This window comes from Bos grunniens, chromosome 21, assembly GCF_055505025.1.
Source record: "Bos grunniens cultivar Pamir isolate PY7600 chromosome 21, Bosgru_T2T1.0, whole genome shotgun sequence".
NCBI lineage: Eukaryota > Metazoa > Chordata > Mammalia > Artiodactyla > Bovidae > Bos > Bos grunniens.
The window spans coordinates 12282754-12295714 of record NC_141185.1 but is presented as its reverse complement, the minus strand read 5'-3'; the positions used below and the strand labels follow the sequence as shown (position 1 = coordinate 12295714).

Here is a 12961-nt window from a genome sequence, read left to right as displayed (position 1 = left end):
GCAAGAGGGGAGAATATATGGAAAAGGTTCCCCAACTTGCTTTTAATCAGTGTCCTGAATCCTAAATAATGTTTTTGTTGGTAGATCCTGCTACTAAAGGACTTTCAACTTTGGAAATGCCACGAGAATCCTCGTCTGCCCCTACCCTGGAAGCAGGTGTGCCAGAGACGGGCAGCCATTCCTCCATATCAAGTAAGGTTTCCTCTGATGATCGTTTTGCCTGTGCATCGATTGTAGACCATGATCTGCCGCCTTGCTTTCAATTTCACAGTCTTGGTGTTGTTTTTTCCTTTAATGTTCGTGTTAGCTTCCTAGGTAATGCCGTGTTGTGTGTTCTCAGAGACTATGAGACAGAGGCCCACTTTTGTCAGCATCTCAAGGGTTTGATAAATCAGTATAGTCAGTGATAGGCCGAGAATCCTAATTTGTTATGGAATAATCACTGCATGTCATAATTCAGTAGAATAAGTGTTATATATGACTGGATTAGACACAAAACATGGAACTGGTTTTGGGACAAGTGAAAAACACCATCTGTGACAGAATTTTTACATGAAACACCTTTGTTTAATTTGAATCACCTCCGTCATTGACAAAAATTTTCTCTGAGTTGTCATCAAATAAATGTATCCGATATATCATGATTCCAAAGTTATTTCTGAATGTAGCCCTCTAGGATCAGAAAATTAAATTGGCATGAAACCTTACTGGATCTATAGGAGGCAACTATTTTGAAGCTGCCCTGTGTTATTGGGTCCTAGATTTTCCCCATGAGGAGCTTGAATTCTATTGAAGTTTGAAAATAAGGGTGTCCACCTGGCTCAGTGGAGTCCATTAAGAGATTTCAGCACGAGAAATTCTCAGAGATACAAAGATACAAACAGACCTGAATTTCCATAGACCCTTGTCACATGCGCTGGTATATTTTATGTTCCATGTGGATGCTGCCTCAAGGCTGGTGAATTTTCATTTGACCATCTTTGGAAATAAAGATGATCTTGAAAACCAGATAAAGATCTTAAATGTGGGACTGGTAGTATGGAACAACATCATCTTCATCATTCATTTATTCATGCTTTCATTCATTCAGCAACTATTTATTAAGAGTTTGCTGAGTGCCAGGCATGATGCTTGCCACTGGTGATCAAAGGTGAATAAATAAGATATAACTTGTTCTTCAAGCATTTACAGATATAAATAGTAATAATAGCTACCAATTACCATGTTCCAGGCACTGTGCTGAATGGTTTATACACATTGTTAGTCTATTAAGTCCTCCCTTTGGTACTGTATGACAGTATTGACCCAGTTTTATAGACTAGGAAACAGAGGTTCAGAGAGGCTAAGTGACTTGTCTAAATTTGCACAGCTATTAAGTGATAGAGATAAGAATTGATGCTAGATTTGTTTGATTTTTCAAGTTCATGGCATTTTTTAGTATGGAACACAGCTTAGAGCTTCCCTGATGGCTTAGTCAGTAAATAATCCGTCTGCAATGCAGGAGACCTGGTTTTTCCTGGGTCAGGAAGATCCCCTGGGGAAGGAAATGGCAACCCACTCCAGTATTCTTGCCTGGGAAATCCCATGGACAGAGGAGCCTGGTGGGCTACGGTCCATGGGGTCCTAAAGAGTTGGACACAACTTAGTGACTAAACCATCACCACCGCTGCCTTAGAATAATTTAAATTCAGTTATAATAGAGATTATAGAAATTCTAAGAAAGTGTTTCCAAGTACCATTTATTTTCCCTTTTGATAGCAAAGACAAATGGCTCATTCTGAACCTGATTGTTCTTATTTATCACAAAAAAATCTGTTTTAAAGCATCATAACATGCCCATTTTTAAGTCCACATACTAAAATCATGAACATGTATCTTCTCTTCCTAATTTGCGAGAGTCATCTAAAAAGAGATAGTGAATTACATAGTTAGAATTCCAAGTTGAGTACGATTGAGCGGGGATGACTAACTGAGTTTGACTTCAGTGCTAGCTAAATGTATCGCAAAATAAATGTGTCAAATAAGTCATGACCCAAAATCATGATTGAATCTAGCCCTTTGGGATTTAGCATAATGCATCATTAGATTTCCACCTTTGTCCTCCTCTCCATTAAAAGCGCGTGTTGGATACACACCAGCTTTTGATGGTGTGTTCTTAGAGGACAATGCCAGGTGCTTTACATACTGTGCTGAACATTAAGAATTTTTACTCTCAGGGAATTCTTCTGTCTTTAAAAACAACTGATAATTGGAGAAATTGTTCTATCACTAGAGGTTTTTAATCGTTCTTTGATTTTGTCTGATAGATGCTAATTTTTAAATTTGGTAAATCTTCTCAAAGATTTCCACTTTTGAATTTTACATGAAATTTGTTAAATTTTCTGAAACATTGCTGCCTTTGAATTTTACCTGAAGCTGCAGTTTCAAGTGAATCATGAAGCTGTAAAATTTACCAATCACAAGAATCAGATTTTTCATATTACTTTGCATAGTCATTTCCATGAATTCAGTTAACATGGAGTCCAAGACATGAGAATTCCCATCACACCTCTCTTTTGCTCAGTTTATCAGCTGATTATTTTGTAGCTAAACATGCCATAACCACCATTAATGAAGCAGCATGCTAATTACATTAAAAATGTCATAATTGAGTTCACATCACACCAAGTTGCTGTCTTGGTCCCATGACTGGGAAACCTGTATATAACATGTAAGGCTTTCTAAGGGCCATACAGACTTCTTGGTTTCTACCATCCTCTTCTAGACCATATACATGTTAGAGATTCCGTTTCTGAAATTGTCCTTATAAGAAAGTAAATAACCCCAAATTCTCAAATAGCTAGTTGTTTGGGATCATGTAGATAAGGCCTGTCAGATATACCCTTCCTTTCTCACTGGGTCGCTGACAGGTATTGGTGGGACCACTCGAAGAGGAAAAGAAGGGTAGGAGACAAATTGCTTTCTCAGTCAGCAGTCTATTGGCAGAAGTGCTTTTCACTGTTTTTCTGGTTAGAAAATGCTTAATGTACTTGACATATCAATCATGGGATACCTGCCAATGCCTAATTGCAAGATAAAAATGTTACCACTATTTCATTTAAAACAAAGACGCATACTAGACTATGCTTGTGGAATGTTATTGGATTCACATTTTTCAAACAGTAAGCAGAGGCTTATATAGAGATTGAAAACAGCATTGATTTTGGAGACGACACGTTTTGATTTTATGACCACTTCATTAACTTGTTGGTTCCAAATAACAATTTCATTTCCTTTTTTCTCTCTAAAAATTGGGGTTGATATGTGTCATCCTACTCCAAAATATACATGTACAAATACACACACACACACACACACATACACACACACTCACACAGGACCTCAGGGGGATATCAGGAGACTGAAACCATGTATGCACAAGTTCCATTAAAGAAAGTTAAGCTATAAATTATTTACAGAAGTAGTAGTATCTGTCTTGAATCTTTTGGGGAACAAGAAAGAGTATATAAATGAAGTAAATGAAAATATTACACTGTTGTAACTGGGGTAAATATTTACAGGCTACAGATGAGTGCTCATAGCCACTCTTTCTTTCTTTATTGAGTAAAGAAAGGCACCAAGAATAGCATAGTGCCTTAGTTTTTCATCTGAACTGAAGCATACAACTTACTAAATGATTATAAATAGCAGATGAAGGTTCAATTAAGATTCTGTATGGCTGTGTAGAGCCTTTGTGTGCTGTGCAAATTTATTCCCCTTAGTAATCATCTCCTAATTTCCTCCATATAGCTCAGTATAGGCAGATGAAAAGGGGATCCCTGGGAGCTCTGACAATGAGCCAGTTAATGAAGCGACAGCTGGAACATCAGTCTAGCGCCCCCCATAACATCAGCAACTGGGACACTGGTGGGTCAAGCTTTTCTTCTTGTTTTACCTCTCAGATTAGGGAATGCCACTTTCTCTGTGTCCCCTCTGCTTCCTTGGGAAGGAATAGATTTTCTCTTGTATTCTGTGGTTCAAACATTTTTTTTTTAAACCTAAGGTGATTAATAAGTCTATTTAAGCTTTCTGAGTGTTTAAGAGCCACAGGTTCTTCCATCTAAGCTGGTCCAACTCTTTTATTTTTTTCCTCTAAGACTCAGATTCCAGATAATTTTAGGCCATTTCTTTGGGGGTTAAATGATGTAAATGCATAAAGGAGGGTATGGAACTATGATTTCATGTTGCAAATTAGAAAACAAAACACGATTATCAATATTCTCTGTTTTATAAGTGATGATGTATCAAAAATAAGGGACTATTGATAGTAATGATAACAGTCATAACCAACGTCAGCTTAGTGACGTGATGATCTGCGGGTAGGTCTGGGAATATGAGCTCTGTGTTTTAGTTAGCAGGGTCACCATGTTGCAGCCGCACACCCTCATGCTCATACGATGGAACTGCCTCTAACCTCAATTTTAAAGTAAGAATTGACTGCCATGACATGTCTATTTTAAACATGATCACCCTGCATTTTCTAAACTTTGTTACCACGTCCTGCACATGTACTACTTCCTCGAGCCAGTAGTACTGCCGCAATTTTGCTCTTTTGAGTGCGTGCCTTTCCTTTTTTCCTTATATTAATTAAATGGGTCATTTGATTACAAGATTATATTTGTGAAAGCTTATCACAAGATGCACACACTATGAAAATATCAGGATTTACTAGTGTGATATGCTCTGGGGGCCAACACTTGGATAGGACTATTTTCAAATCTTAGTATTTTCTGGCTACAGTTATGTGAAATTATTTTAATAGCCTTCCTTATGACCAAGAATTGCAATGTCCACAAGACCAAAATATTAAGATACTGTTAATTTCTCATAGCCATAATATCTACATAGAGATTTCATCTTATTTCCCCCCACTATTCTTTAAAAAAAAGAGAGAGAGGACTAATCTGGATTACTAACTCTTACACACCATACCCAATCTTATTTAACAGACAATTTCAACTCTCCTGGCCTTTCTAAGGTTCTTAACATTTGAAAGGTATAGTGTTTTATCTTCCTTTTAGTGATGAGTGGTAATGAATAATGAAATGACCAAAAGCCAGTGGTTTAAGGGAGACAAGGAGAAAGACACTGAATAACCAGCTTTGAAAGTTTCCTGGGTTTGGGTGAAGCTTTTTTTGTTCACACCAGAGAGGACCTTGTTTCTCTCTTTACTGAGCTGATGCTGTGTCAGGAGCTGACAATGGAAATATTTATTCTGTTCATTCTCTGATAACTAAACACCCATCTTTTGTTAGGTGCACCTGAGGCCCTGGAGATTTTTTTTTATTATGCTATTACTGTTCTCTGTAACAAGCTCAGCCTAAGCTAACCATTGTAGATTCTGACTACAATTACAGCCTGGAGTGGTCGACTCTGTAGAGTTATAAAAAGGCAAATAGATCTCAAATTCTGTTCCAAATTTTAATCTAGAAAAAAATCTACATGATGCCAAATAACCCATTTAACTGAATTTTTCACTTTTCAACAAAACTGCAGCCTTGTTCATATCATTCTGATTTCTCATTTAATATTTGCCATTGACATGCTGTATGAATTTCTTTCATCTGAGTTTTCCTGAGCTTGTTTTCCATCCTCCAAGTTGATTTGCTAGTCACCAAGTCCTCCTGGAGCTTCATCTCAATATTCTCGCTTTTATTAGTATCATAAAAAGTTCTCCCCAAATCCAAGACCAGAGGAGAGTCAATGAGTGTGGAGTTTCATGTTAGGTGGCATGTCACTGTATACCACATACAGTGTCATGTTGATTCAGTGACTTGCTAGTCTCCAAAAGAATGCATCTGGTCCTGCAGACACGCTGAGAAAGGCAGCCTAAAACCTGGGTCATGATCAACTTACAGCAGCATGCACCTGCTCATTCACAGAGTACCTGCCACTTCTCCACCCATGCACATCTGATGGCTTGCTTCTTTGCCTCATCCTTCACCTCAAACAAATGTTCCTGGAGTGCTGCTCCTCCATCTGCCCCTGTCCCCTTATTCCTGTTCCTCAGCCCTCAGTCAGATGCCTCGCATTTCCTTGCTACCAGTTCCACATGTTTTCTGGATGATCTGTCTGGTCATTGTTGCAAATGATCATTATATTTTTATTGATTTGCATAAAACATTGTTTTCATGGCTGTGACATTGGCCTTTCATTTTTTTTTTTCCATTTCATATCAAGAGATATGGGACTTGAGCTTTTGGGGAGTGGAGATTAGAGAATCTGGACTTTGGAGGGATGGTTTCAGATGCTCTCCTGCTTTCAGCTCCATTTCATGCACCTGAATGGCAGGTTTATAGGGAAAGCCCAGGCAACCCTGTGCTAAGATGTAGAATGTTTCCTATAAATGTTAATAAGCAACATTATCAATCACCAAAGATGGCCCCAAGAGATTACTGGTTAAATTCATTGTATTGTGAATTGTGTGCAGTTGACCACATCGAAGACTGAAATGTTCTATTCATCCACAGAACAGATACAGCCCGGGAAGCGCCAATGTAATGTGCCTATGTGCCTAAATCCTGACCTGGAGGGACAGCCGTTGAGAATGAGAGGTGAGCTGTGTCACAAACCTGACTATAAGAGTGAAAGGAACTGTATATGTCAGTCATCTAGTCAGCCAGCAGGGGCTGAAATCTCTTCTTCAGCAGCTCCATGAAGAGGACTCAACCTTTGCTCAAAGTCTTCCACGACTTAGGAGTGTGTATGACATCCTATCGTTGAACATGACTGACAAAAATCTCTTCTTGATAGTGAAGTTTTAAACCTTGGGGCCACACAAAGCAAGTCTAGACTTTCTCATTTAACTTTTCAGACATTTGAAGAGAGCCTCCAGTTGCTTATTTCCTATCCTTTCTAGACCACACAGCTCTGGGTCCTTTGGCGTTCCTCCTAATACATATTAGTTTTCCATAGTATCCTGTATCTACTTCTCTGACCATGTTCATCTTATTTATATTCCTTCTAGATTATTGAGTTAATAGATGGACAGCTTCTTTTCATCTATCTGAAACCGAGCAAAATGAACACTTGACTTTATGCTAATTGGAGGAGCAAGCTGAGAATAAATCTATGCTAAGATAATCAGAATATTTAAAAAAAAACTTTTGGCCATGCTGCAAGGCATGTGGGATCTTAGTTCCTTGACTAGGGATCAAGCCTGTACTCCCTGTATTGGAAGCATGGCATCTTAACCACTAGATCGCCAGAGAAGTCCAGAATATGTATTTTTAAAATTCATCCTATGTCTAGTTAATTGTTACTTTTGCTCTTTTTTTCTTTAAATTTAGAAGGCAGGATAACCTATCATGGGTGAAAACCAGAAAGCAAAAAAGAATTATGACCACATGTCTTAATTAGTCCCATAAATCAAGCAGACCTATTGTTTTGGACCATATCCCTTTTGATTCTCCTTAGGAATGAATGAGGAGACACTTAACTCCAGCTTTGGATAAGATTTATTTGGCAATGGCACCCCACTCCAGTACTCTTGCCTGGAAAATCCCGTGGATGGAGGAGCCTGGTAGGCTTCAGTCCATGGGGTTGTGAAGAGTCAGACACAACTGAGCGACTTCACTTTTACTTTTCACTTTCATGCATTGGAGAAGGAAATGGCAACCCACTCCAGTGTTCTTGCCTGGAGAATCCCAGGGACAGCAGATCCTAGTGGGCTGCCGTCTATGGGGTCGCACAGAGTCGGACACGACTGAAGCTGCTTAGCAGCAGCAGCAGTTGTATCCCTTGTATCCAACGAGATGAGACTTCTCATTCATGGGCCTAGGGAAACCTTTAAAAATTTTTTTTTCAATTGGTGGAAAATTGCTTTACCATGTTGTGTTGGTTTCTGCCATACAACAACATGAATCACTCATAAATATGTGTATATATATATATATATACCCATATATCCCCTTCTTCTTGAGTCTCCCTCCCCTCCCCTCCCCTCATCCCCCCTCTCTAGGTCATCACACATCCCTGAGTTACACAGCAGGTTGCCACTAGCCATCTATTTACACGTGATAGTGTGTATATGGCAATGCTGCTTTCTCAGTTCACCCGCCACCTTCCCCTTCTGTGTCCACAAGTCTGTTCTCTGCCAGGTTCACTGGTACATTTTTCTAGATCCCATGTATATGTGTTACTGTATGATACTTGTTTTCCTCTTTCTGACTTACTTCACTCTGTATAAGAGGCTCTAGGTTCATCCTCCTCACTACAACGGACTCAAATTCGTCCTCTTTTATGGCTGAGTAATATTCCATAGTATATATGTGTCACATCTTCTTTATCCCTTCATCTGTCAACGGACATCTAGGTTGCTTCCATGTCCTGGCTATTGTAAATGTTGCTGCAAAGAACACTGGGGTACATGTGTCTCTTAGAATTATGATTTCCTTAGGGTATATGCCCAGTAGTGGGATTGCTGGGTCATATGGTAGATTTATTCCTGTGTTTTTAAAGGAATCTCCATACTGTTTTCCATAATGGGAAAAAATAATTGCAAATGAAGCAATTGACAAAGGATTAATCTCTAATATATATAAACAGCTCATGCAGCTCAGTATCAGAAATAATCTGATCAAAAAATGGGCAGAATACCTAAACAGACATTTCTCCAAAGATGACATCCAGCTGGCCAATAAACACATAAAAAGATGCCCAGTGTCACTAATTATTAGAAAAATGCAAATCAAAACTACAATGAAGTATTGCCTCATACCAGTCAGAATGGCCATCATTGAGAAAAATCTATGAACGATAAATGTTGGAGGGGATGTGGAGAAAAGGGAAAGCTTTTATGAGCAGAAGCCAGGGATGTTGAACAAACTCTGGTGCTTGGCCATGGCTTAGGGACGCAGTCAGTAGAAGCACAAGTGGAGTGAGGTAATGAGAACAAAGAAAGTCTGTTTCTTGGTGAACTGAAAAATCCGCTGATAAATAGGGGGCTGAGGTGTGCATGTGCTTTGAGACACACCAACACCTTTATACTTTCTCCAAGACTCCCAAAGGGACTTTTGCCAAAACGTCAACTTTGAAGCTAGGCTTTGGAGGAGGTCTCCTCTCTATCTCTCTCTCTTTTTTTGAGGTCTTTTTTAAAATGTTTTCTTTATTATGGTAAAAGTCACATAATATAAAACATACTATTTTAACCATATTTAACTGCATGCACTCACACTGTTGTACAGCCCTCACCATCACTCGTCTCCTGAAATGAGACTCTGTCCCCAGTAAACACTGACTCTCCATGCCTCTTACCCCAGCCCTGGTCCCTGGCATCTACTAATGTACTTTCTGACTCTATGAACTTGACGATTCTAGGTATCTTATATAAGTAGGACCAAACGGCACTTGTCTGCACCTAGTGTATATTGGAATGCATTTTTAATGCATGTCCTACAAACATATAGTAGGAGGTTTCCTCTTCATTCAAGTTTCTAACAACCTTCTATGTCTGTTCCTTAATTCCATGTAGGGTGCACTTTGGATATTGAGTAGATGGACAGTGGTGGTAGTATCAGAAGTGTTGCTAACAACTGGGGATAATGGGACTCCCTTTAATAATGCAGACTTCGTTGTGACTCGGTTATGACAAAAAGAAGCTGAGCTCAATGGCTTCATTTTTGCACTGCCCACCTGCAAACATTACTCTTTGCTGCCTTACCATAAGCAGTATTTAGAAATCCATTGATTCAGTTCATGTTGCCATATAGGGGCCAATATCTCATAACCTATCTGCCTTTATAAATGACTGTCATAAATATTGCATTGTACATTCGTTGTTGACATATGGAAAAATAAATTCACGATGCTATTGTCAAAAATATCTGTTCCTTGGCATTTGTATTGGGTAATGATTGGTGTGAAACCTCCCAAATGACTTTGCTTCCCTCTCTTTTTTTTGACTTGCATTGTGGTTTCTGTGTAAGTAATAGCAGTTGGCAAGAATCTTTTGAAACCCTTGACTCAGAGTTGTTTTTTCTTTTTTAAAATCAATTTCTTATGTTTCTAGTAAGACTGCATATATATCACCACGTATCTTGGGGGCTGAGTTTTCCCACTTTTAGCACAGACATTTTGGTACCTGGTAGATGCGGAGTGTCAGTGTTCAGGAAATGTGGAGTGCTGGATTTGAACCTTCTGTGTTTTGGTTTCTTGAAGCAACTTCATTCTATTTACCTAACTGTTTTAATAATCAATCACATCTTCTTTTATCTTGGCCCAGTTCTTGCCTTTTCTATCATTAATCAGTTTATACTTTTGCTAGTAATAACTATGTTGCTTTCATTCAAAGCATCATCCTTATGAAAAAACTGAAGACCTTTGTTAATGATACAATTGGGTACACTTAGGAAAGTCTGTTAGATCAGAGAGAGCTGATAAATACAGTAGCAAAATTCAGATTCCATTTTGGATCTTCAGAAGTGACATAAAGATATTTTCAGATAATTTCCTTTGCCACTGGGGTCCGAAGGTCTCCTTATGAACAGATTCTGTAGCCTTTGATCAGGCGAGGGAGTCTGTATGAAGCATCTTGACTCTTCAAAGGCTTTGATATTATTTTTTTTTCTCCCTCAGGTTCAAGCACCTTGCCCATTTGGTGAAGTTTCCAAAAAATTTTATGTTGCTTCCTTTAGATAACAATCCTCTGAATCATTTGTTGTTGTTCAGTTGCTCAGTCATGTCCGACCCTTTACGACCCCATGGACTGCAGCACACCAGGCTCCTCTGTCCATGGATTCTCCAGGAGAGAATACTGGAGTGGATTGCCATTTCCTCCTCCAGGGGATCTTCCTGCCCCAAAGATCAAACCCACGTCTCTTATGTCTCCTGCATTGGCAGGCAGGTTCTTTACCACCAGCACCACCTGGAAAACCCTTAAAATGATATAAGCCAAAACAAATCACAGTCTTTCTTGAATGTGTTTCACTCTTGATGGTTTTTCACAATGAAATTGGGCTGTGCCTGTTACATCCTGTGAAGGGGATCTTGGCAGGATTTCTAAGAGGGGAGTAGTGCTTTTCCAGGCTCTGAGCAACATGCATTTATTCACCAGTTGTCTTACTGTTTATCCAGGGGCCACGAAATCCAGCCTGCTGTCAGCACCCAGCATCGTGAGTATGTTCGTGCCTGCGCCTGAAGAATTCACAGATGAGCAGCCGACGGTGATGACAGACAAGTAAACTCACAGTTATTTTCTTCACTGTTTACAGGATTTGAGAGTTGGCTCTCCACGGGTGTGAGAAAATATCAGAGGAGCATACTATGCTTTTAAGTCATAATTTGTTCTTCAAATGGCTGTAGCCGTGAGTGTTGTTATTTTAGAAATGCAGCATTGTATGAGCAGCTTTCGTTTATGCCAAGGCATTTTTCTTTTTTTTTTTTTTTCCGTTTGGATTTATGCAAGTGATGTCCACTTACTGATTATTCCTAGCAACAACTTCACACCAATAAAATCCCCCAACCAGAGATTCTAAATTGTTAGGGTGGGACTAAGTTTGAGGCTTGATTCTTTTTCCCATCCTGCTGGCAAGATCCATTCTCTGAATCTCAGATTGGCTATGTTGCCTCTTGTTTGTCTGCCTTCACTATCCCAAGATTTCTTACGGAATCCAAATGCTTTAGCTTATTGTAAAAGGCCCTTCAGGTTATGAATGTATGGACTTAACCACCGGAACTCTTTCTCTCCTCCACAAATTCATGGGTGCCCTTCTCTCTGTACTTTCTCTGCCTGGTGAACTCCTGCTCATACATCAAAATCCAGCTTAAGGCAAAGTTTCTCTAATTTCACAAGGCAAAATGCATCATGCAATTCTCCAGGTTTCCATAGTATTTGATATATCTCTCTATTCTACCACTTGGCACACTATATTTTAATTGTTTAGTTGTTTGTACACATGTTTTGTAATAGACTGTGAGTTCCTTAGCGACTTGGACTCCTTCCTCTGTATTTTGTAGTCTGAGCTCCCTTTACATTGCCTGGCATATAAATGTTGTTCAGTAAGTATGATAAAGAATAAGACGTGTAGGATTTCAAGCTTGGAGAGATCTCTCTTGGGCTGAGGAGGCTTCCTGGTAAAGGTGAGCCAAGTGACAAATTGAGTAAGTTTGTGATAAAAAGGGAGGAAGGTGAGGTTGGAGGAGGTGCGTGAGGATCCTTGCGGCTGGTCATAGCTGGCTATCATTACAGTAGAAGGGAAAGGCCTATCTCGAACAGCTGCCTTAGAATGTCCACATGGGGAGCACCTACTTGGTTGTGGAGGGCTCTTCTTAGCTCCTTCTTTGGTATAATTTCCTCCGTTTTGTGTCCTCCTCCAAGTCTCAATCTTTCCTAGTTGTCTTCCCGGTTGCCTTTGTTGGGGGAACTCGATTCACTGGGTTCCATAATAGCTTATGGAAAAACGCGAACAAACTTTTGGGCCAATCTGATATCTATTTTTTAGTTACAAAAGTGAACTTTGTATTTTAAAAAAGTCACTTTGTAAGGATGACATATATATATTTATACACACACATTCATGCACATACACACGTATTTTAGAAAGTTTTCAGATAGAAAGTCACAGTAGCAATCGTAGTTCTGCTCCCTTTGCTTTTCCTAGTAGACTTCCCTTCACTTTATAAAGCTGCCCAGCCGCAGCTGAAGAAAAGAGCTCTGCTTTCATTGAGATGAAATTAACCGAACCTACCTTAGATAGTGTGAAGAGCAACAAGTTGGAAGTTCCTTAAGAGCAAGGGCCATTGTGTTTTTATAGACTATACTCAGTAGGTGGTGAGTTCATAAAACTGATCTGAGTGAGGTTTTCTATAGGGTTCTATTGACTATTCTTTCACTCACAAATAGGACATTTTTAGATCTGAAAGTTTAGGAAGGCTTCTATTTGTGTCTAGACATTTTTCACTTTTAATTTCAACCAATGAAAAA

At 39.2% G+C, this 12961-nt stretch overlaps 1 protein-coding gene across 7 annotated transcripts in view; it reads left to right on the top strand.

Annotated features, from left to right (window-relative positions):
* UNC79 (unc-79 subunit of NALCN channel complex) overlaps window positions 1-12961 on the top strand; it is a 277121-nt gene that overhangs the window by 200716 nt on the left and 63444 nt on the right. For 5 of the 7 annotated variants that reach the window (XM_086363153.1, XM_086363150.1, XM_086363149.1 and 2 more), the window contains 4 exons: window positions 85-192; window positions 3790-3906; window positions 6510-6593; window positions 11113-11215. In XM_086363153.1, coding sequence (XP_086219279.1) covers window positions 85-192; window positions 3790-3906; window positions 6510-6593; window positions 11113-11215 — 412 coding nt within the window. The remainder of the gene's footprint in view (window positions 1-84; window positions 193-3789; window positions 3907-6509; window positions 6594-11112; window positions 11216-12961) is intronic. The other 2 variants (XM_086363156.1, XM_086363151.1) reach the window with 1 other exon arrangement.